Source organism: Hemitrygon akajei, chromosome 11 (genome assembly GCF_048418815.1).
Source record: "Hemitrygon akajei chromosome 11, sHemAka1.3, whole genome shotgun sequence".
Taxonomy (NCBI): domain Eukaryota; kingdom Metazoa; phylum Chordata; class Chondrichthyes; order Myliobatiformes; family Dasyatidae; genus Hemitrygon; species Hemitrygon akajei.
Window position 1 is genome coordinate 44,189,019 of NC_133134.1, and position 25,696 is coordinate 44,214,714.

The following is a 25,696-nucleotide window of genomic DNA, read 5'->3' on the forward strand; positions in this document are numbered from 1 at the left end:
TAAAAATAGTATAAAGATGTTAAAGGACAGTAAGTTCAAAAGAAATCACCACACAGTTTCCACAAGTCTTCAGGGTCCTGACAGACTCGCCATCCCATGCCGGCGGCAGAAGGGAATACCCCCGCTATGGACTTCCACGGCACCGCCTGACTCAGCCTCGCAGACGCAGCATACAACGAAAGCGACCTGACCGGAGCAGACTCTGAGTCCGTCAAACCTCCGAGCCGACGACCATCCCTTCCAGCACAGTTTCTCCGAGCACCATCCTCTGCCGAGCGCATTAAGACGGCCCCACCAACAGCCATCGGCAATGCGACCCCGAGGACTGGGGGCCTGTTCTTCCCAGCAGAGACCCGGACCACACAGCAGCATCAGCAACGAAGAAGGTCTTCCTGGAGATTTCCCGATGTTCCTCCGTGCTCCCACGTCTGTTTTCAATCGATTATGATTGCGCACGGCACCCCACTTCACAAATAACAGATAATCAGCTCCGGAGTGGCCGCTGCAAGCTGCGTCGAGCCGTCATCTTATCTACTGTTCCATCAGCTTCTGCATCCAACACACTATCCTCTGCAACTTCCATCAACTCCAAAGGGATCCTACCACTAAATATATCTTTATCTCACCCCTCCACTTTCCACAGGGATCGTTCCCTCTGTGATTCCCCTCATTAATTTGTCCCTCCCCGCTAAACTCCCTCCCAGCACTTATCCCTGCAAGAGTTCTAAGTACTACACGTGCCCATATACCTCCTCCCTCACCTCCATTCAGAGCCCCAAACTATCCTTCCAAGTGAGGCAACACTTTGCCTGTGAATCTGCTGGGGTCATCTATTGTGTCCAGTAATCCCAGTGCAGCCTCCACTACATTAACAAGATGTCATAAATTGAGGGAACTGCTTCATCAAGCACCATCTCTCCATGCACCACGAGCTCGACTTCCTGGTGGCCAGACATCTTAAATCTTATTCCTATTCCAACATATTGGTCTGTGGCCTCCCCTTGTGCCAAGAAGTGGAGAAGCAACACCTTCCATTTTATCTGGGTTGCCTCCAACCTAATGGTTGGAACATCTTTTTCTCCTTCCAGTAAACAAATTCCACTTTCCCCTCCTCTATTTCCCACTTTGACCTTTTACCTATTCTCATCTGCCTATTTCTTCCTCCTGGTTGGCCTCCTCTTCCTTTTCTCCAATTGTCTACTCTCCTCTCCTATCAGATTCTTCCTTCTCCAGTCCTTGACCTTTCCCACCCACCTGGCTTCACCTATCACCTTCTGGCTATCTTCCTTCCACTCCTCCCACTTTTCTTATTCTGGCATCTTTCCCCTTCCTTCTCAGTCCTGAAGAAGGGTCTTGGCCCGAAACATTGACTAACTATTCATTTTCATAGATCCTGCCTGACCTTCTGAACTCCTCCAATGTTTTGTGTTTGCTTTGGATTTTCAGCATTTGCAGACTTCCTCATGGCTAGGGCATAAAAGAGATTGCTTGTTATACACACAAAAGGATGGAGGAACTCAGCAAGTTAGGCAGCATCTATCGAGGGGAATAAACATCCCTTCATAGACGCTGTCTAAATTGCTGAGTTCCAATGGCATTTTCAGCTTGTTGCACAAGATTTGCAGCATCTACATAAAACACTTGTCTTTATGTGTTGGTTTGTCCTGATGCCCAAAAGGAATTATGCCCCCTCCCCGCAGTAATTAAAAGGTAAATGCTATTCCATTTAGGGAGATTTAATAATCTTTATAAATTTTTAATTTACCCATTTGTTATTTTCCTCATTGCCCCTTTCCTACAAGTTTCTCAGCTTTTACTACAAGCATGAAATGGAGGGAGGTTTCTGTTATCTCTCTCAAGCCATTCAGTGGTTTTGGAAATGCTGGTCATGAACTGAAATCCTTACAATTTACCTCCTTGATTTGCCATGTTAAATTACTTGGCCCAAAGTAATATATAATCGAGGAATAAAAGTTTCAGCACTTTAATCTTTTTGAATAATGAATCTTGGCAAAAGATACTGTACTGGAATTTGCTGCAGTAGTTCTTATTAAGTGAAAATTTGAACCAGGCATTTTGTTTCTTTGGAGAAGGGGTACTTCCAATTCACTTCAGAGGGAATCAGCTACTCCAGATATCTCCTTCCCTTCAGTTGCAGAGTCCATAATGGTAAAAAGCAAATTTACATCATAACTAAAACCTATCTTCTTACAAGCACACATCTAAAATATGAAAATAAACCATTGTGGCATCTTTATGTTTCTTCAGCAATTCATTCCCTACAATTTTGTTTGATCAGATGACTAACTGATCAATTTCATGTTAATAAATCGTCATTTCACAGCTAAATACCAACACATAGCATTACACAAATAAATTTTGATGAATAAAATGCTTTCTAATGAATTTCCACTGTCATTTTACTTTATATGCATGCTATGAAAAAGTACAAGGGTTAATATTACTGTATCATGATTACCGGTACATTCTATTTAAACAAACCTACCCTGGAAATTCTTATACCCGAATCTACTAGTAAAAATAAACACGTGTAAAGAATTCTAACCAGCTTGGCCTAATAATACTTTGTTTAATTTATAGGAGTAGGAACACTGACTCTTGGGAATCACTAAGACAACATTTTCTGAGAGGAAGGTAACATGCGACGGTAATGTTTAACACTCAAGCTATTTGTGTTAACTTAGCTCTCTCCTATCAACACACTTAATAACTCCTTTTGGACAATACTTAGGTGACGTCTCCAAGACTTGTCATTCTACACTACTTGAACAGAAATTTACTTATTAGTTCACTTGATAAAATGAGTTTGCAAAGGGAGCCAGCAATACTTAATAGAAATAATCTGTCAAATATTTTTGATTTCAGTGCAGTCTGCATCTGACTCTCTTTTTTAAAAATTGCATTTACATGAGATCTCACAATAAACTACCCCAAAAATGTTCCACAAAATGAATTATTTCTGAGGTGAAATCATTGTTTTTATTTAAAAAGCTGACACTATAAAACAACTTATCAAGGAATTAAAACCTGGATACACTTGGCATATCAGGCAGAAATCATGCTGAGAAAACAAAATTAGTGTAAATCAAAGACCATACTTCAGATCTGGGAGAGAGACCAGGTTGGCTTTAAGTTGCAAAGAGGGAATTGATGGATAGGAGAAAGATGATCCTTATGTCTAAAGATTACAGAGGGAAATACAAAAGGGGAAATTCAAACAAAGGTTAATTAAAGTTGTGAAATGCTGGCCAGAGTGATTATTTAAACTTAAAACCTAAAGGAGACTGCAGGAAATTTCTAGCACAGGGGAATGCCTGCAGGGGAAAAAAAACGGGTTAATTTTAGAATACGGCAGTTGATGAAAATTAAGTTCTCCATCATTCACAGGAAAGTAAAGAGCAACATTTGTGAGCCTTAAGGATCAATATGCAGAAACAAACTAAATACCACCAGAACTGTAATATATAAATTTCAAGTTCCTGGGTGTCACATATTGATGCAGTTACAAAGAAGGCATGACAGCAGCAAAATTGCATCAGGAGTTTGAGGAGATTTGGTATGTCACCAAAGACACTCGCAAATTTCTACAGATGCACCGTGGAGAGCATTCTGACTGATTGCATTACTCTCTGGTATGTTGGGGGGGTTGGAGGGTAGGGCACTGTACAGGATTGAAATAAGCTGCAGAAAATGGTAAACTCAGTCATGGGCACTAACCTCCCCAGCATCCAGGAGCAATGCCTCAAAAAGGTGGCATCCATCAATAAGGACCATCATTCATCTCATCAGGGAGGAGGTACAGGAGCCTGAAGGCACACTGTCAATGATTTGCTTCTTCCTCTCTGCCTTCAGATTTCCGAATGGACATTAATCCCATGAGCATTATCTCACTACTTGTTTTTCCCTCTCTTTTTGTGCCCCTTGTTTAACTTTAAAATATATACCTCTTTCTGTAATTTAGTTTTATTATGTATTGCAAAGTACTGCTGCCACATAACAAATTTCATGACATATGCCAGCGACGTTAAACCTGATTCTGATATAGTTAAGTCTGAGGATGAAATATTCTTTAGTGAAAAAATACTTGCAAAAATAATAGCATGTTTAGTCTCTATAATTAACAAGCTTTCAACAAAATTTGAGTGAACTAAGCTAAAATAAATCTTATTGATTGAAATCAGAACTTTACAGCCAACAACGGCAGAAATTAGTGTTACCAATGAATTTGACTGATTCAAAACAGCAGTGTGCAGCCACCATTTTTGGTTCTGCTTTCAAATGATTTACATTTGAAAAATGTCCTTTGGACAATGAAAAACATCTGTTTAATTTAGAACATAATATAACCCAAATGGTTGTTAAACTATATCAGTGAGAATACTAAATGACACTTTAACTTCAAAATGCTGATGCCAGCAAATGTAAATCTGCTTATATAATGGTCCAGCTTTTTTGAAATGCTTAGTTTACAATTTTATTGTGGACACTGTATATAATGTCACAGGGTAAAGGTGCTGTTAAATGTTTTGGCTTCATCTTACATTTCAATACATTTTATTTAGACCTTATCAACCTCTGGCAGACCATTCAGGCTAGTGTGCAATCTTAAATTTCTTTTGACTCTGAAATCAACTCATTTATCTTCCATTCCACCAAGGCCCCATATTTCATACTCCAGAATATTCACAGCTTATGTCCCTACCTGTACCCCTAAAATACTTCAATCAACACAGTTCAGACTGGAAGCACAATATTCTCAGACTACATTCTCTTGACTTACCCTCTAATTTTCTTTTCTTTGCTGGGTAAGGAACCCGTTTCTGTGTAACGTTTTGCTCGACTTTTATGAGATTTGAAAATTAATGAGCTTAAGAATGTGACTGAGTGAAGAGACTAAAATACAAATTGTGTTCCACAAGAAAAAGACCAATTCATTTTCAAAGACTTAAGAAAAAAATAAATAATGTCCAAATACAATTATTTTTATTGCTTTATAACTGTGAAATGCGAGAAGAGAATAATAAATTCATCAACTATAACAAGTTTAGTTCAGATCCCATTACGGAAATAGAATTGGTTTATTATTGTCACATGTACTGAGGCACAGTGAAAAGCTTGCCTTGCATAATGCTCAAACACTTCAAATTATTACTCAGTGCATTGAGGCAGAATGAGGTAAATAAAGTGTAACAAGGTATAGAGAAAAAGCAGAGCCAGTAGACAATAAGGTGTAAGGTCCTAACAAGATAGATTGTGAGGTAGATTAAACTCACTCATAATGTGTGCAGGCTCAACCATTCACCTGGATAGGTCTAATTCCTCATTAGCTTCAACAACTTTGACTTCTTGGTTCATCCTATAAATCTGTCAAGATGGTATTCTTTGGTCAAATAAATTTGTTGACCGAAGCCAGATTTTCAAGCTCAAGTCCAGAAATCAGTTGTATATATTTTTATTTATATAAAAGTTGCACACTTATTATAGAATTCTTTTTTAATGCAATTTAGGCAGATCAGTAGCAGTCTGCATCATTTTCTTCAGAGTTCTCAGCAGTGGCCAATATGTCTTGTAGCAGAGATTGAAGGCTACTCTCAATATGATCACTGCTACATGCGAGGTGTTGGTGTTGGTATTCCAAGTCTAGTGCTATCAAAACATTCACTGCATCATTCACATTTTTCAAATTTAGATCATTTAGGGAAAGCCAGCTGTTGAAACTTTCACTGTTTGGTTCTTTTCCATTAAGATTCTTGGCAATTTCTATGTTTTCAGCATGTGAAGCAGTCATTTTTAGTTTCATTAATATCTTGCACGCTTTCTGAGCCACTGGTCTATCACAGTCCCACAAAGCATGAAATAAAATATCAAAAATTCCTAGATCACAGAGATTTTGTAGAAAGCCTCCCACTTGTGATGAACAGGTGTTATTTGGCAATGCAACAGCATATGGATTTAATGATAAGATGAATGTTGATCGATCTATGAAAGCTTCGGCCAGTTCCAAACTGTAAAGTTTGACCTCCCAATCCAAATCATTGCTTCCAACCTTTAAAACAACTGGAACCACATCTGCCAATTCACATGAGCTGAGCTTGTGGCTATTTTTCACCCAATCAACAAACACTTTAACCACAGCCCTTCTAGGAAAGCCCTCTGTATCCTGGTTCAGGATATCCAACAAAGACGAAATAATATTTCCCTGGAAGACAAAAATATATGATAAGTTACTTGCTTTTAAATGTTCTCGGTGCCATGTAATAAAACAAAGATTTAAATTTGTATAAATGAGTTAAATCTTTTAAGGCAGACATCCAGTGCTTACATCAATTCAACACGAATAAAGCCCTCCCCACCATTGAGCACATCTACACAAAACATTGTCACAGGAAAGCAGCATCCATCATCAGGGAGCTCCACCACACAAGACATGCTCTCTTCTCACTGCTGCCATGAGAAAGAAGGCATAGGAGCCTCAAGACTCACACCACCAGGTTCAGGAACAGTTGTTACCTCTCAACCGTCAGGCTCTTGAACCAAAGGGGATAATTTCACTTGCCCCATCATTGAAATGTTCCTATAACCTATGGACTCACTTTCAAGGACTCTTCATCTCATGTTCTTGATATTTACTGCATATTTATTATTATTTATTTCTCTTTGTATTTGCAGTTTGCTGCCTTTTGCACACTGGTGAATGCCCAAGTTGGTGCGGTCTTTCATTGATTCTCTTATGGTTAATATTCTACTATGGATTTACTGAGTATGCCTGCAAGAAAATGAATCTCAGGGTTGTATATGGTGACATACATGTACTTTGATAATAAAAGTTACTTTGAACTTTGAAAATACCTTTGGATACAAATATTGAAAATAGTATTTACTTAAAAATAATAACTAAATTACTCTCTTCATTTATATTCTACGGATTATATCAGCAAATAATAATTCAAAGTATAAAATTTTAGTTTCAATTATTTAAGTGTGAGGGAATTTGATATAAACTATTCATTACATAAATAATAATTGCCATGATTTTCCCAAATAAACGTTGGGATTTTACACTCATTTCCAGCAACGAGCATATGTACTTATTTAAATTTATATTGTGTACCTTTTTCTCTACACACTGCAGAGGCACAAGTACTTACTCAAAATGAAACAGCCATCATTTTAGTGTCTCATTTTTGCATGTGATCTCTATGATGTGAGGATCAGATGGAGAATTGATATTCACTTTGTAAAACACTTCCATCCAGTGTGTTAACGTAATCCAGACTTCTAGCCAATGCAGAATCTAATCCTTCATTCAGCTGTTACACTTGCCTGTTCTTAGACCCCTACATTGTTCTGGTGGGACTCAACTTGTGCTAGAGGAATGATACCTCATTGCAACGTCAGCTCTCAATTTAACTATAGTGAGATCAGATGGATAAAGCAGAAGCCAAGTCCTTCAGAGTTAAGTATTAAGTGTAACACAATCCAGTCTCAGCTCTTTGCACACCATTTGGTGGATATCCTCAGCTAAGAACAATCCCATTCACCAAAACCCACTGGTAATGTGAAAAGCAGCCAAAATAAAATGATTGATTTAACCAAAACATGTAAAATATTATCAAAAATATAACGCACCTTCACTGCTGTGAAGTTATTTTCATTTGATATAGTTTGCCAGTTAGGAGAGAGATAGTCCATCTTTCCCACTGCAATAATGCCACTTGCACGGACATAACTTTCAGGATCTGAAAGCAGCTCCAAAACAAGATGAGGAAGACCACAGGTCCAAATTAACAGAGAGAAATTCTGAACAGCTGAAATAAAGATAAAAGAGTCAAAATTAAAATCCAGTACAAATAAGCACCTCCTACAACTGGTAATACCAGCCTTAGCATGATCAATCATTTTGCCCATCCTAACTTAAAACATTTCACTAAGAAATTGGCTGCACTGTGTTGATCTCAACTCATCCTTGAATGTGGCCGTTAGGGATTAATTAATTACAGACAGCAGATATTAATTAAAATGAGAACTAGTCTTCAGGAAATAAAACCTGTCCACAGATTAGCTTCAACTGAGGCTACGTCCACACTAGACTGGATAATTTTGAAAACGTCGGTTTCGCGTAAAAACGATAGGCGTCCACACCAAGTGTTTTTGAAAACATCTCCGTCCACATTGAAACGGAGATTTCGGCGAATCTCCTCCTACTGCACATGCGCAGGACTCATCTACTGAAAACAAGTGACATGATTGGTGTCGAATCTCGCCGTGAAAATGCGCGTTTGTTCAGTTACAGACTAGAAAAACTTAAAACGACAGACAGCTGTTGGCTCTCGCGCAGGAGAACATAAAAGTATAAAAAATCAAATACTGGAGCGTACAGAGGCAACCGACAGGGAACTCACAGACAGTATGAACCGGCTGACAACGAACATTGAAAAACTGACTAACTCTGTTGCATTAATAAAGCACCTTGTTAAATATATAAAACATGTCTGCATCAGTGTTATCTTGTATTTCCATACAATGTTACATTAGGCTGTTACACATCTATTGTCAGAGAAGTACTTGCATAAATAGGTAAAACCACCTTTATATGAGCAAGGACGGAAAACAGGGCAAAGTGAGTATACTTACTTATTCAGTAAGTTATGGGTCAAAGTATTTGGTGAGTACATTTCTAACTCTTCTGGCATCAATCTCGTTGCCGTCTGTTCTGAAATTGTTGGTTGTGTTCAAGAAAACAATGAAATATCGCTCTGCCGTCTGACAGCGTTTTCAGATTTCTCTGGTTACCCCGTCCAATCCGGCATTTTCAAAAATACACACTTCGGAGAGCGTTTCTGAAAAGCTCCGGTTTTGGGGGACGAAAACGCCGTTTTAGTGTGGACGGAGGGTAAAAACGAAGAGAAAAATCTTAGATTACGGATTTATCCAGTGTAGTGTGAACATAGCCTGAAACATAAGGCCATCAAAACCAGTCACAGAGTGTGACAATAGAGTCATGTTCATGTTAATTGTGCTCATTGAAAACTTCAGGATGAGACCAGGGAAGGCATTAAGTGGCCATCTTCTAATTTAACACATTGTTAAAAGGCATATGAATGCCATTTAATGCACAATTCAGGACATGTCTATTTTGTCACATAATACTCTGGCTAGTTGTATATTTAGGAAACACATGCAAAATTCATCAAGACTGATGAAGGGTCTCAAAATCTCAATTGCTTATTCTCCCCATAGATGTTGCCTGAGCTGCTGAGTTCCTCCAACATTTTGCGTATGTTGCCCTCTATTTGCAGCACCTACAGAATCATTTGTGTATATTCAGGGAGCCATCCTCAGTACTGTAACAAAAGAACTATACTTTGCATGTCTAGAGTTTATACTTAGAAGCACTTAGATCAGCTATGAGTGTTTGAATACTCAAAAGAATTCTGCTAATTGGCATGTGTTACATTGTAAATATGTAATTCTGAAAAGTTACTGTCTAAATTAAAAATATTAAAGATGATTAATTGATTATAGCCACTGAAATGGTAGTTAATCATTTATTGAACAAGAGATCCTGCAGATGCTGGAAATCCAAAACAACACACAAAATGCTGGAGGAACTCAGGTCAAGCATTATCAACGAAAATGAACGTTTCAGGCCAAGACCATTCATCGGTATTGGAAAGGATGGGAAAACCGCCTTGAAGCGGTCACCTCCTCTTACTGCTTAAAAAGGACTCTATTCAGTAGCATCAAAAAATTGTCTCCAACAGATTAACCAAGCTCAACACCTTTGGAGATCTCCTGTACACAGCCACCAAACTCATAGTACCCTTACCCTGCACTGCTTGTTTCTACCTCCTACCCAAGATCCGAAAATCCTAACTGTCCAGGCAGGCCCTTTGTTTCTGCCTGTTCCTGCCCCACTGAACATGTCCGCATACCTTTTATCCCCTTAGTTCAGTCCCTTCTCACCTATCTCCGTGACACTTCACATGCTCTCAATCTCAACAACCCTGGCACCAATTGTCTCATTTTCACCATGGATGTCCAGTTCTATACACCTGTATCCCCCATCAAGAAAGCCTTAAAGTCCTCTGTTTTGTTCTTCGCAACACACCCAAACGGTCCCCTCCACCATAATCCTCTTCCACCTGTTGGAATTGGTCCTTATCCTCAGCAATTTCTCTTTTGCCTCCTTCCACTTTCTTCAAACTCAAGGTGTAGCTATAGGCACCCACGTGAACTCCAGCTATGCCCACCTTTTCGCTGGCTACATGAAACAGTCCATGCAACCTGGCAATGCTCTCCAACTCTTTCTGTGCTACACTGATGATGGCATTGCTGCTGTTTCATGCAGCTATGCTAAGCTTGTCAATTTCATGAACTTCGCTTCCAACTTCCAGCCTGCTCTTAAATTCACCTGAACATTTCTCCACCAGTTCTCCTATAAAAATGCCACACCCTTTTCTCAGTTCCATTGTCTCTGCTGCATCCGGAGCTGATTATCTGTTATTTGTGAAGCCGGGTGCCATGCACAATCATAATCGGATGAAAAACAGACGTGGGAGCACGGAGGTACATCTGGAAATCTCCAGGAAGACCTTCTTCGTTGCTGCTGCTGTGAGGTCCAGGTCTCTGCTGGGAAGAACAGGCCCCCAGTCCTCGGGGTCACATTGCTGATGGCCATTGGCGGTGACGTCTTAATACACTCGGCAGAGGATGGTGCTCGGAGAAGCTGTGCCGGAGGGGATGGTCGGAGGCTTGGAGGTTTGACGGACTCAGAGTCCGCTGCGGTCAGGTCACTTTCAGTGTGTGCTGTGTCTGTGAGGCTGAGTTTGACGGAGCTTTCATTGTGTGCTGCGTCTGCGAGGCTGAGTTGGGCAGTGCCGTGGAAGTCCATAGCAGGGGTATTCCCTTCTGCCGCCTGCGTGGGATGACGAGTCAATCGGGACCCTGAGGACTTGTGGAAACTGTGTGGTGGTTTCTTTTGAACTTATGGTCTTTTAACATATTTGGACTATTTTTACTGTGCCCATGGTCTTTTTTTTTATCAATTATGCTATTGTTTGCACTGTTGTAACTATGTGGTTTTGTGCAGGCCTTGTAGCTTTAGTTTTTGGTCTTATTTGTCTGGTGGGATTGGAACTCCGTTCCGGGGAACGCGCTAAGATGGTAGCGCGATATTAATACGCAGCAGCCTCTCCGGACTCTGGATTGGGGACTGCCAAACGTTATGTGGATTTTCTGGTGTAGTCTGTTTTTGTCATGTGCTTTGTTGATATCATTTTGGAGGAACGTTGTCTCATTTTTTAACTGCATTGCATTTGTGGTTCTTAAATGACAATAAACTGAATCTGAATCTGAATCTGTTCCCAGGATGAGGCTTTCCTTTCCAGGACATCAGAGATGTCCTCCTTCAAAGAATGGGGTTTCTCTTCTTCCACTTTTGATGCTGCCCTCAGCCACATCTCTTCCATTGTCTTGACAATCATGTTCACATCTTCCTGCTGCCTTAACAGGGATAGAGTTCCTCTTATCCACACCTACCACACCACAAGCCTTCACATCCAACACATCATTCTCCAAAACTTCTGCCACCTTCAATGGGACCCTAACCACCAAATACACCTTCCAGATACCTTCCAGTATCCAGTGCGGTCTCCTTTACATTGGTGAGACACGATGTAGATTGAGGGACTGCTTTGTCGAGCACCTCAGCTCCATCTGCAAAAAGCAGAATTTCCCCATGACCAACGATGACACCAACTTACTGCAACTTTCTGTGTCTATTGTCTTGTTTTTAATTTATTGTGATGCCTGCACTGTTTTGTGCACTTTATGCAGTCCCATGTCTGTAGTCTAGTGTAGTTTTTTCTGTGTTGTTTTTACGTAGTTCAGTGTAGTTTTTATATTGTTTCATGTAGCACCATGGTCCTGAAAAACTTTGTCTCGCTTTTACTGTGTACTGTACCAGCAGTTATGGTCGAAATGACAATAAAAAGTGTCTTGACTTGACTTGATTTCAATTCCTATCCCCATTCCCACTTGTTAGCCTATGGTCTCCTCCTCTGCCACGATGAGGCTTCTATCAGGTTGGAGGAGCAACACCTCATATTCCACCTAGGTAGCCTCCAACCTGAAATATCGATTTCTCCAACTTATGGTAATTTCCCCCCTTTCCTTGTCTTCAATTCCCCATTCTGGCCCCTTACCTCTTCTCCTCACTTGCCTACACCTCATGCCCCCTCCACCTTCCCTTTTTCCCATGATCCACTCTCTTCTCCTATCAAATTCCTTCTCCAGCCACTTGCCTTTTCTGCTTATCACTTCCCAGCTTGTTGCTTCATCCCCCATCCCTCTCCCACGTGGCTTCACCTATCACCTTCTAGCTTGTCCTCCTCCTCCTCCCCCCTCCTTCTTATTCTGGCTTCTTCTCCTTTTCTTTCCAGTCCCAAAACATTGATAGTTTATTTATTTCTATAGATGCTACTTGACCTGCTGAGTTCTGCCAGCATTTTGTGTGAGTTAATCATTTATTATAGCCTTTGCATTTAAGTGGTATAAAACACAACCTTAGGAGAGAAAACTAGATTCTCTCAAGAAGACCTGCTGTTCTGAATAAAAACTTATATACTTTCAGTATCAGCTTCCATCTGGCTCAATTTTGTCAGTCCAAGAAAAGATATGAGAGCTTGGTTATAGAGCATACTTCTGCAAGAATCTTCCCAATGGGGCACTCTTAATCATGCAATAGTAAGTAAATTAACACCTATGACCTGACTAATCAACTATTTATTGATTAAGCTTATGTTAGTTTTATGTTATGTTATTTTTAAGTGTAACAACCTGGAAAAGGTTTGACTGCTAATGTAGCGCAGTGTTTGGGTTATGACTGGAGGTAATGAGGGCTTTGGAATGTGAGCTGGCCAATGAGGGAGATGTTTTTCTTCCTTGTGTGTCTGAGTGAAGATTTCACGGTCTTTTGTTTGGCAGAAGATACCAGAACAGGGAAGTCATAGACTGCAGGACAGAGTTGACTTGAAATGGAGTCAGGAGCCAATGACCAGGGGGGAAAAAAATCGATGGAGAATGAACAGACAGGAAAACAGTGAGATTTACTAACTCTACAGTCAAATTAAGAATTATAAAGCTCAATTGTTTAATTGCATATTGTGCACTGTTTATTATTTCATGGTACTGATTTGTAACAGGGAACACATCACACAGCATTCACCCAAACAAGGTTTCTTAAGTTTGGCTGGGCCGGAGGCTGTCTTCCCCTAGGTTAAGCCACTAGCTGAACCTGAGGGTTATAGAAGCAGCTGCATCCAGCACATGATTCTCTGTAACTTCTGCCCTCTCCAACAGAATCCCACCATCAAGCACATCTTTCCCTTTTCCCCATTTTCCACAGTGATTGCTCCTTACTCGACTCCCTTGTCCATTCCTCGCTCCCCACTGATCTTCCTCCTGGTACTTACCCTTGCAAGTGGAACAAATGCCCCTACACCTCCTCCCTCACTACCATTCAGGGCCTCAAACAGTCCTTTCAGGTGCGGTGACACTTCATCTGTGAATCTGTTGGGGTCACCTACTGTATCCACTACTCCTGGTGTGCCCTCCTGTACATCGGTGAGACCTGACGTAGATTGGGAAGCCGCTTCGCCCAGCACCTTTGCTCTGTCCAACACAAGAAGCAGGATCTCCCGGTGGCCACTCAATTCAACTCTACTTCCCATTCCCATTCTGACATGTCAGTCCATGGCCTCCTGTACTGCCACGATGAGGTCAGAGGAGCAGCACCTTATATTCTATCTGTGTAGTGTTACGAAGGTGAAGCAACTCTGAGGGGCCGAAGGGTACCAAGTCGCCCCCTCCTTTTTGAGAATCGCGAGATCACTATTATTTCGGGTCTGAGACCCAGGAAATGAATGAATGAATGAATGAATGAAAGAGAGAGAGAGAGAGAGAGAGAGAGAGACAGAATACACAAGGTTTGGAATGTCTCCTGACATAAGCGGAACAGAACCACTGACTACTGCTATTGTCTCTTGGAGAAGGAATTGTGTATTGAGTACTGTACTATTCATTGAAACCCCTCGGGACAACCAGAGTGGTCTGGTTGAGGGATTGCATCATCCCAACCTGATTGACATCTGAGACCCCGTGAGTGAGGATAAAAGAGGGGTCTGGGGAACACCCCTTTAGACACACCAGGAGAAATGCTAGAAATCCCGTGACAGCGTTTTATAGCGAAAGCCGGTGGAAGCTCGTGTGCGTCCTCCCTTGCCTGGGTGGCGAGCTCACCACGGAAGAACGGTTTAGCAAAAAGGGCGGAGAGGTCACAATTGAACGGCCACAACAACGAGACACCTGACGGATCGAAATCATAAAGGAAGGTTGGCAAAACCCGTAGCGGTAAATGTTCCCATTTTCTTTCTCTCTCTCTCTCTCCAACAATTGCAACACAGCGACAACCAAAAGACGGCAGCCTGTGTGAACTGCAGCGGACTTTATATTTCCATCGGACAATACATTATCCCCTAGACAACGATAGAGCTTATTTCTTATTGATTATTATTATACCCGCACTTTTAGGTTTAGTATTGACGACGTATATTATCTGTATATTTGCATTGATATTATTTTTGGTGTATTTTTGCTAATAAATACTGTTACAAATAGTATCATCAGACTTCAACGGACGTCTCTATCTTTGCTGGTAAGTAACCCAGTTACGGGGTTCATAACAACGTGGGGCCTCGTCTCGAGATTTGATACCAAATTGGAGGGCCAGTAAATCGGGCTTTTAAGTCCAAACTTGGATCTGGTTGCACGGGTAACCAGACGGGAAACCAGCAAAGATGGACGTAGACGAATTTATAAAAAACCCGACTCTGGAGGCGCTAGAGGCTGCCACAAAGTTGGACTTGATAAATATTGCAAAAGGACTAAATCTCGCAGAGGTGAGGTTGTCAATGAAAAAGCAGGAGGTGCGGAGGGCCATAACTCAGTATTATATTGTGAAGAATGTGTTTTCGGCTGAGGTATTGGAAAATATCCCTGAAAAGGTACCAGCTAGTGGGACGGCTCAGTTAGAGTTGGAAAAATTAAGGTTGGAACATGAAATTAGGTTAAAACAGCTGGAAGCAGCTGAAAAGGAGAAGGAAAGAGTTGAAAAGGAGAGGGAGTATGAGGAGAAGGAGAAACAGAGGCAACATGAGTTGGACCTGGAGAAGTTAAGGAAAGAGCGAAGAGCTCAAGGGCCAGACCGAGGGGAGAGATTTTAGTAGGGAGTTTAGGTTAGTACCTCCGTTCGAGGAGACGGATGTTGATAATTATTTCTTGCATTTTGAAAAGGTGGCAGTGAGTCAGAAGTGGCCCAGAGATCAGTGGGTGGCGTTGTTACAAAGTGTGTTAAAAGGGAAGGCACAACGGGCGTATGCGGCGTTTTCTATGGAGGAGGAGGAGTCTGAGTATTATGAGAAAGTAAAAGGGGCCATTCTTCGGGCCTACGAATTGGTACCTGAGGCCTATAGACAAAAGTTCAGAAATTTAAAGAAAGTGTGGAATCAGACGTATGCAGAGTTTGCCTATGAGAAGGGTGTGCTCTTGGATCGCTGGTATGCAGCAGAAATGGTGGAAGAGGATTTTCGGTGTTTAAGGGAGTTAATTCTGATTGAGGAATTTAAAGATTGTGTTTCGGATGATATCCGGATGTATTTGAATGAGAAGCCAAATAAGTCCATATCCGAATTTGCTAGGTTCGCAGATGAATATGCCCTAACCCTCAAGACAAAGTTTTCCTCGAATAAGAGTTACCAGAAAGACCGTGGGAACGGTAGAGAAAGCCCGCCGGCTGAGGCAGAGATTCAGCCGGGAGCTAGTGGTAAAAATAAGGAGGAAGAAAGGCAAGATAGCAGGAGGGGTCCTGGCTTGACCTGTTTTAATTGTGGAAAGGTGGGTAATATTGCATCTAAGTGCTTTGCTCCGAGGAAGGAGACAGGAAAAGGGAAAGCAGCAGTCCCTACAGGGTGTATTGTGTTGATCAGTAAATCGACGAGAAAGCCGCAGGTAGACAGAATACGAGAGGGGCGTGAGAAATTTATTTCAGAAGGAACCGTGTCTGTGAAAGAGGGAGAAAAATCAGTTCCAGTGCGGATCTGGAGTGATACTGGAGCTGAGCAGTCATTAATTCTTGGTAAGGTACTAGATTTTGGTCCTGAGATGGGAGAGGTAGCTTTGAGAGGCATAGGAGAAGGGACAGAAGCTGTACCTTTGCATAGGATCATTATAAATTGTGAGCTGGTATCTGGACCAGTTGAAATAGGGGTGCGATCAGAATTTCCGAGAACTGATGTAGACATCCTTCTGGGTAACGATTTAGCTGGTGGTGAAGTTTGGTCGGCCATGGAGCTGACGAGCCAGCCTGTAAGTGCTGAGGACCCGCCCCTAGGTTCCAAGATCTATCCCGCATGCGCGACCACTCGCAGCATGTCGAGAAAGGCAGCTGAGAAAGAGACCAGTTTAATTCAGGCCAGTATCGATTTGGCTGAGACGTTTTTACCGACCCTGTACCAAGAGGTGTTAGAGGGTGGTAAAACGGAGAATACGGGGGTGAAAGAGAGTAAAGGAGAGGAGGTAGACCTACCCTTAGCCAGGAGGAAATTTATAGAGGCACGGAGTAAAAATGAGAAACAGATAAGGCTGTTAGAAGGTCCAGGGTTGGACATGGATGATCTGTCTGGCTTGACAGAACTGTTTGAAGAAGTCGAAAATTTTAAAGGTGTTCCCGATAATGAAATGAGGGCAGTCCTAGATGAAAAGGATGCCATTACCTTGAAGGAGTCTGCTGGGTTGGCAGATGAGGTTGTTTCAGCCCGCAGGGTTGAGTTTACTCCGGAAGGGAGTTGCCCAGAGAGTAACTGGGAGGATCAGGGGAACTTAGAATTTGAAAAGGGGACGGGTATTGAAAGCCTGGAAGAGGCAGATGTCCTGTTTGAGTGTGTTCAAGATGTGGATGCACGTGGTACTGAACCTAGTAATGAAACTCAGGAAAAGTCTGAGGTATTTGATTCAGTTAAAAAGGAATGCCGTCCTTGTGGGTCAGATGGACTTGGTTCAGTGAAGAAAGGGTTAACCTTGGTACTAGTGGGAAGTGAGAATTCCCAGTTGTTTGTGTTCGAAGGTGTGTTAAAAGTTAGTGAGGAAATAAAAGGTGGTGATGTGAATCTTATTATTGAAGGAGAAGGGAAAAGTGTAGTTCCTAAATTGAATGAAGAAAATTTAAAGTCTGGATTGGTGTCAGAAGCAGTAACCAGGCTGAAGGGACAATGGCTTGTTAACACGGTGCCTGCGAATCAATTACAGTTTGATTTGGAATGTAAAGGTGCCCCACTCGCTAATGTTATTCAAGGGTGTGCTGCGAAGAGGCAGAGTGTGAAATGTTGTTTGGACAAAGAGGGATCGCTTGCAGATATTAAACTGAAAACTAATAGAATAAAGGGTCCTGAAGATAAAACTCACGACTTGCTTAAAAATAAAGAATTCTGTGGACGTTCAGAAAATGGGCTACGTTTGGAAAACATTGTTGATAAAATAACTCCTATGAAAGGAGCATGCAAAAGCCTATTCCACACTGGTAGGCAAGTTAACCACGTGGGAGTTAACTGGAAAAGAGGCGAAGGTTGACGGGATGCCACATTAAATAACAGGATCCGGTTTTAAAGGATTTCGACAAAGCATGTAAATAATAAAGACAACACCATGGAAGACTGACTGTTAAGTTTGAAAGTAAAATGAAGATTAGTATTTGCATGAACTTTTGTAATATACACGAAAGTTAAGATCACAACTCTTTAGTTTTGTTTTGCTGAAGAAAAGGAATAAAAGTAGGTGGTTATTAAATTGGAGTCTGATGCTACAAGAATTTATTAAGGTACAAGATATTAAGATATTAAAGGAAGTGACAATGTAATCGCTAACTGTTTAGATGCTGAATTGAATGTATAACTGTATTACTCTGTAGTGAACAAAAAACTCTTTTGTATTGTGTTAGATTCTGAAATCCTGTAAGACTCTGTATTAATTAATTTTTACCTGTGGCAAAAATCGTTAGAAGGAAGGGGGTGTTACGAAGGTGAAGCAACTCTGAGGGGCCGAAGGGTACAAAGTCGCCTCCTCCTTTTTGAGAATCGCGAGATCGCTATTATTTCGGGTCTGAGACCCAGGAAATGAGAGAGATACACATCATGAGAGAGAGAGAGAGACGCAGAATACACAAGGTTTGGAATGTCTCCTGACATAAGCGGAACGGAACCACTGACTACTGCTATTGTCTCTTGGAGAAGGAATTGTGTATTGAGTACTGTACTATTCATTGAAACCCCTCAGGGGACAACCAGAGTGGTCTGGTTGAGGGATTGCATCATCCCAACCTGATTGACATCCGAGACCCCGTGAGTGAGGATAAAAGAGGGGTCTGGGGAACACCCCTTTAGACGCACCAGGAGAAACGCTAGAAATCCCGTGACAGCGTTTTATAGCGAAAGCCAGTGGAAGCTCGTGTGCGTCCTCCCTTGCCTGGGTGGCGAGCTCACCACGGAAGAACGGTTTAGCAAAAAGGGCGGAGAGGTCACAATTGAACGGCCACGACAACGAGACACCTGACGGATCGAAATCATAAAGGAAGGTTGGCAAAACCCATAGCGGTAAATGTTCCCATTCTCCTATCTCTCTCTCTCTCCAACAATTGCAACACAGCGACAACCAAAAGACGGCAGCCTGTGTGAACTGCAGCGGACTTTATATTTCCATTGGACAATACATTATCCCCTAGACAACGATAGAGCTTATTTCTTATTGATTATTATTATACCCGCACTTTTAGGTTTAGTATTGATGACGTATATTATCTGTATATTTGCATTGATATTATTTTTGGTGTATTTTTGCTAATAAATACTGTTACAAATAGTATCATCAGACTTCAACGGACATCTCTATCTTTGCTGGTAAGTCACCCAGTTACAGGGTTCGTAACAGTAGTCTCTAAGCCGGCATGAACATCAATTTCTTATATTTGAGATAATACCCCTCCCTTCACCACTCCCCATTCCTGTTTCCCTCTCTCGCCTTATCTCCTTACCTGCCCACCACCTTCCTTCCCTTTCCTCCACGGTCTTTTGTCCTCTCCTAGCCTTTTATCTTTTTCACTAATCAACTGCCCAGCGCTTTACTTTACCGTTCCGCCTCTCCTGGTTTCACCTGTCACCTTGTACTTCTTCCTCCCCTACCTGCACCTTCTTACTCTAAATTCTCCCTTTCCTTTCCAGTCCTGAAGAAGGGTCTCAGCCTGAAACGTCAACTATTCATTCTTTTTCATAGATGGTGCCCAACCTGCTGAGTTCCTCCAGCATTTTGTGTGTGTTACTTGTCATCTTTGTTAATGTTACATATAATCGGAACAATATTTTCCATTAGTGTGAAGGCTAATACCTTTAAAATGGAAACACAGTTCACCAAGGAATTCAGCTGTGGAATCTCGAATCTCCCAATGAACATCAAATAGTCGCTTTTTCATTACTGATATGAAATCTGCAACATAGTGAAAAAAACGTTACATTACTTGAGATTCACCAAATATACATCCACATAGACCATGTCAGTTTTGGAAGCCTCAAATAAATTATATTCAACAGCTGTAAACCACATACAAACAAAATTCATGCATTCTGTGAGAGGACCAGTGATCCAAAGTGAAAATGCTCTGCACTCTTATAGTTTACTAAAATTTTCCAAATATAAAGTAGTTTATAAGTTCTTATTTGTAAATACTTTTGGTACAATGATTAAATGAAGTTAAAAATAAAATAATACAATTCTCTCGAAATTAAATTTGGCATCATCAAAAAGGTTTGCAAGAGAAGCTATTTGAAGAAAAGGAAAATTTCCTTACCCATGTACAGAGGGGATTTTTTTATACTTTAAGTCAGCAAACAAAAATGCTAATAAAGTAATTCTATACAATGAATTCCTGCTGGTGTAAATATTATGCAATATTTATAAATGCTAATATCAAAGGAAACTAGGCAGTATAACTAAATAAGTATGTCATGATTACCTTGATCTGCACCCAAAAAGAAATGATATTGTCCAAGACACAATCTTCAGAATAGGATAATCAGATGAGACAGGAAGAGGTGCCAATACTAGGCCAAATGCATAACTGAAAAATGACTTACGAAATTTGGTCCTCTAACATTTTCTTAGATCAGATTGCTGGGAAACCAGGTATCATGTTCTGCTCCAAAGTCTGACCACCAGAGAATGTACAAACTGCCAGCACAGACTGAGGAGCTATATTTTAAAAAGTTATTTTCCAACTTATTTTTCTGAACTGAGCTACACGGGATATAGCAGTGACCAGTTTAAAAAGCAGCTCCAGCAACATTAAAAATGCTGCCCAGAGCATAGCCATAATATATGCCAGTTCCTTACCTCCATGTAAAAACTCTTGAAACTTATTTTCATGCATATGAGAATCTCCAGCTTTGAAGCAGCATAAGATCCATTGAAGTAAAGCATGGAGAGTTTTCTTCAAAACCTAAACATTATAGCTTTGAATAATTACTCAAGCTTTTACATGTGATACAGCAAATCAGTACAAATATATATAAATATATAAATAATTGTTTTACTGTTATGCATCATGTGAATAAAAAGATTTACACTGAAATATTATGTATCTGTATATAAAACAAAGTAATACTCACAGTACAATCTGTATCTGGGTTTTGGACGTAATCAAGGAGCAGGCTTAATGCATTCTCTGCTTCTTTGATTCCCTCTGTAATTAAATATAGGTCTATTTATTGTTGAAAATAACATATTTCAATATCACATTTGCATACATTTTCATAATCAAAAGTATACAGGAGCCAAGTTCACACTCCTGAATGGAGGATTCCTCAGGAAACGGATTCAAGTAATAGTTATCGAGAAAAGATGGCAGTAGGTTGTAGAGGGAGGGACGTGAACAAATAAGATTGAATTTATTATATTTATAACAAAAAATGGTTACTCACTCTATGCTAAACTAAAATTTCTAATAAAACTGAATTTTATCTTTGCCAATAAGCCTTCCGAGGAATGTTTCCTAACCTGGCATTGTGCATATTAAGTCACAGATAAATCCAGAGCAGTTAACTGAAAACTACCACTTGGATCATTGTTTACCTGTTAAAAAATAACTTATTTTATAATATAGTTTCTTCAACACAATAAAATGTCTCAAGATGCTTCTCTAAGGATAAAGAATATTGATCTATAAATTCATTTGCAAATTTTATTATTTTGTTCTGCATACCAAGTTACTATTGTTATTAAGACATTAATGCATAATAACACATCACACCTCAAACACCAAACCAAGCTTTTGCTTGAATGACTGGGCAAGACCAATACTTTAAGGTGCTAAAGGCATAATCATTGGGGAAGTATTAGTATTAGTTAAAATTTTGATTCATACCTGTACATTGAACAACTGCACCAATAACATCCATCCCTGCTCTCTGAACCTTGATGCATCCAATCAAATGTCTGCCAATGTTGACACCAGTTGAAGTGATGGGAACTGAAGTGCCAATGCATAACTGTAGAATAGTTAGTACTGAGTTTATCAGCGCTTGGTGTGGAAAATCTATCACCTGAGAGGGCTGAATAAGAAAGAAATTCACCAATTTTTGAGTTATTTTACAAGCTGTAAATGAAATTGATTTACAATTACTCTTTGCTCCTGGAATTCAACACTTAAAAGCCCATTTGGAGAAGTATGGACATTTTTCATGGGTTGAGAAGACGTGTTGTTTTATTCCCTGCGATGTAAAGCCAAAGATAAAACAGAATTTCCTCTGACAAACATAACATTTTCTGTTTATTTTCCTGTTAATGATTTAGATTCCAAATCTGAGAAGATGGAAGTCTAATTTAAAGCAGAGTGCAACTACTCACCATTTGTAACAGCTCACAGAGATGTGAAAGTGTCTGACAGATCAAGCTGATGCAGGTTGATTTCTTGGAAAGATGATGCTCAGTATCAACCCTGCGATTTGAAAGTTCATCCAGCTGTACTGCAGCAAAAGCGTTTCAGTATTAAACAAAACATAGATTTTGTTTAAACACAGATAATATCGAAAAATTGTTATCCAAAATGGAATGTTTTTTCCAGAAGTACTGTTTTTACAATAGTGTTATGTTTAAAAGAACATAAATTATTCATTAATTACAATACATAAAAAGTTAACAACTTAAAAAATAGGATGTTGTTTTGATTAAGGGGTATTAACAATAAGGAGTGGTTAAATAAACTTGGATTGCTTTCTCTGTAACATCGAAAGCTGAGGGCAGATCTGATATAAAATTATAAAGACACACAGGTAGGGTAGAGAGCCAGAATCTCTTTCTTAGAGTAGAAATATTGAATACTAGATGTTGTAGCTTTAAAGTGAGTGGGGAACTATAAAGGAGATGTGTGGGGCATATTATTTTTGTTTTAAACACTGAGAGTGGCAGGTGCCTGGAACGCAGTGCCAGGTTTGGTACTGGAAGCTGATATGATAATGGCATTCAGGTGGTTTTTAGGGAGTCACGTGTATTTGCAGGGAATGGAGAGATATGGATCATGTACAGGAATGATTTGGCATCATGCTTGACACAGACACCATGGACGCGTTCCTGTGCTATATAGTTCTATGTTCTAAAATGTCAATGTTTTCTCTAGATCCCCAAACTGACATCCCTCCTTTCCACCTCTGACTGATTAGTCAGGTCTTGTTTATTCTCTGTGGACTGCTAAGGAAAAATGTAGAAAAAAAAAGGTAAACATCCTCATTAAATCTGTCTTTTCTAGCTGACAAGTTTTTAACTACAAATTTTCACTACTTATTTATTTTCATAAAGTAGTAAACAAACAGGATTAAAGCTTCCAAAAAATTAAAAGCACATTCTGATAAGGATACTATTCTGATCTGACACCAACCCTCCCTCTTGAGGTTCAAGTTTCAGCTCTCACCCTCTCAGAACCTTAGACATTCAGCATCAGAAAGGAGATCACACCAACTCAAAGACTGCATCAACATTGTAAAATTTGTGTGGGAGCTCGTGCTCTCACAGAGTAGTTGTTGATTGATGCTGCTAGGATTTTACTACAATATTATGGTACTTTCTGGATATTTTATGAGTTGCAAAATTTTTTTTAAATGGCCTGTTTTGCTGCTTTCGTGATTTCTGCAAACAGCAGGTGCTCGTGACAATGTGAAATTTCCTTTGGAATGGAGCACAACAGAAAACAAAGAATTTGAGGGTGGCATTGGTGAGAATATGTATGATGTCTTCTTGAGGAAAAATAATTCATGTTTAATGGAACCAGCCATTTCAATTACCCCACTCCCCTGGAATAAGTGGTCTCAGTAAGCTTCTAGAGATCATATTTATTGCCTACAGTGCTACAAGCCCTCTGATTATGCTAAAGCAACGACAATGCATGGCAGCTGGGTGCACAATGGATAGTGAGTTATTATATAACTCACTACTGCTCCCACAAGGCGAAGGCTGCTTTCCAAGTACAGCGGCTTGGACTGTGTGAAGGGGATGCTGACACCTTCTTGCTCCTCAATACCAAACACGGGCTTTCTGGTAGATATCCTGATGTGCCAATGAATCATTGTGCACTTCCACTAATGTTTTTCCATTGCCTACCCCATCAAAATCTGTATCTAAGTCCCCTAGAGCAAGACATGGCTAATTGCAACTCTGCTGAGCTGACACACGTCACTCTTGTCTCCTGCCCTGACTGCAGGGCATATGTGCCAGGTGGATGATGCTTTCATGCTATCCAGTAAATTGCCCATTGTGTCTGTACGGTTGCAAAAGTGAGACTGATTGACTGATCGCTGCTGATCACATTTCAGTCCTTAGGTGTCTGAAATGAAAATGTCGCAAATGAGGAACTAGAATATAAGGGAAAAGTAGTAAGGGGTGCCTTTTTATATAAGAGATGTGCATCAACATCAAAATTTGTGTTTCGAACTGTGAGATATGAACATGGGGCTTGCAGCAGAGTTAAATACGTAAGGGTGAGGTGAAGTAAAGCAAGTGAGTGAAATGCATGACTCCATTTGATAGGATCTCTTGGTAGTGGGCACAGGTCACTGGGTATCAGTTGCTAGTGTATGGCTTTTGAATGTGCCTTCACTAATCTTGTGTGAATTCACAAGGACTTGCCTAACGGCAATGATTTCTGGGCTTTCGCCATCCACCGTTTTTCAACTGGAAGATATCCAGGTACAGAACGTTCCTCATCTTGACTAAAAAGCCCCAGATGAAGTACCTGAAAACCTCGCTGCCGAATTTTTCCCATTGCATCATTCTTCAATATTTCACCCCTGCCACAATAAATTCCCTTTTACAGTTGGACAATTTTAATTGGCAAGGCTAATTTTAACTGGAGCAATTGCCGATTGCTGTTGTGTGCTGTCAATCAACAACTCAGCTAACACTGGCTAAATATTAAAATTGTTTAAATAAGCAGGCACTATGAAAATGCTAGACTGCAATCAATAGGCACAGGGTTCCTCCTGCTTATATTGAGGTCTACTGCAGCTCTTATAAAAGAAGAAACATAATGTATCATTCTTCTCTCAGACACTTCTCTGTGTTTACATCATTATTTCTACAATATAGTCAAGTATTCAGTATTATCATGTTTCTCCCTGTTTAAATTTTTAAATCTACAAATTGAAAAAAAATTACCACAGGCAGTATTAGTCAGCTTTTGTAAAATCTATGCAAGCAGTACCTGCATCATCCCTGGTTACATTAAAGACGTAATTCAGCGGCTGGAGCACTGTTGTCATAGCCTGCATCCGAAGTGGCTGTGGACTATATAAACAAAAGCAATAAAATGAGATGCTGAAACAGTATGTAGTATACTCATCATTATTACAAGCACAACCTTCATACTACTTTTAAATAAAACTTACAAGCAGTAATCATTTTCTAAAATTATAACATCAGCTGGATAAACAAAATGAAAGGAGCAAGCTACCAGCTCATTAAGGAAAGCATTTAAAAAATAACAGATACATTCAAAATTCATTATTAAATAGTAGGACAAAGCAAATATGAAATTACCATTAGATATTACATCAGCATTGGCTAAATGTACAAACAGAGCTATGTTAGTCGGTCTACATCAAAAACCCAACTTCCATCAAGGAAGTGTGATATTGATTAATACTGAGAAACAACAGATGAAGATTTAGGCATTGGAACTCAATGCATTTCAAATATTGGAACATTCTTCCACCAGATTTCTCTATTTGTTTAAGCTGAATAAAGACTATTACATTGATAGCTCCAGCTCCAGTCTCTAGGAGACTCCTTCAAGCACAACATATACAATAAGGAAAACCTTAGCAAAAATTATGTGGGTTCCTTAGATTGAGGCAGGAGTAATTCTATTGGTAGTTAAGATAATGGCAGAGATATCACACAAATATTTTTGTTTGTTTTCACAGGAATCAAACAAACTTGACTGTTTAGGTAGACCCATTGTTTCTGCCCGCTGCTCCTGCCGCATTGAACTCGTGTCTGCATACAGTACCTCAATTCTGTTTTATTC

General features: G+C 40.2%; 1 protein-coding gene across 4 annotated transcripts in view; it reads right to left on the reverse strand.

Annotated features, from left to right (window-relative positions):
* Positions 1 to 4,102: 4,102 nt before the first annotated feature.
* The window catches only part of brat1 (BRCA1-associated ATM activator 1), a 42,097-nt gene continuing 20,503 nt past the window's right edge, over positions 4,103 to 25,696 (reverse strand). For all 4 annotated transcript variants that reach the window (XM_073060737.1, XM_073060739.1, XM_073060740.1 and 1 more), the window contains exons 7-14: positions 24,872 to 24,954; positions 22,027 to 22,145; positions 21,545 to 21,731; positions 20,790 to 20,863; positions 20,515 to 20,620; positions 19,513 to 19,611; positions 7,651 to 7,829; positions 4,103 to 6,220 (exon numbers count right to left, since the gene is read on the reverse strand). In XM_073060737.1, the coding sequence (XP_072916838.1) occupies positions 5,534 to 6,220; positions 7,651 to 7,829; positions 19,513 to 19,611; positions 20,515 to 20,620; positions 20,790 to 20,863; positions 21,545 to 21,731; positions 22,027 to 22,145; positions 24,872 to 24,954 (1,534 nt within the window). In that variant the 3' untranslated portion in view covers positions 4,103 to 5,533. The remainder of the gene's footprint in view (positions 6,221 to 7,650; positions 7,830 to 19,512; positions 19,612 to 20,514; positions 20,621 to 20,789; positions 20,864 to 21,544; positions 21,732 to 22,026; positions 22,146 to 24,871; positions 24,955 to 25,696) is intronic.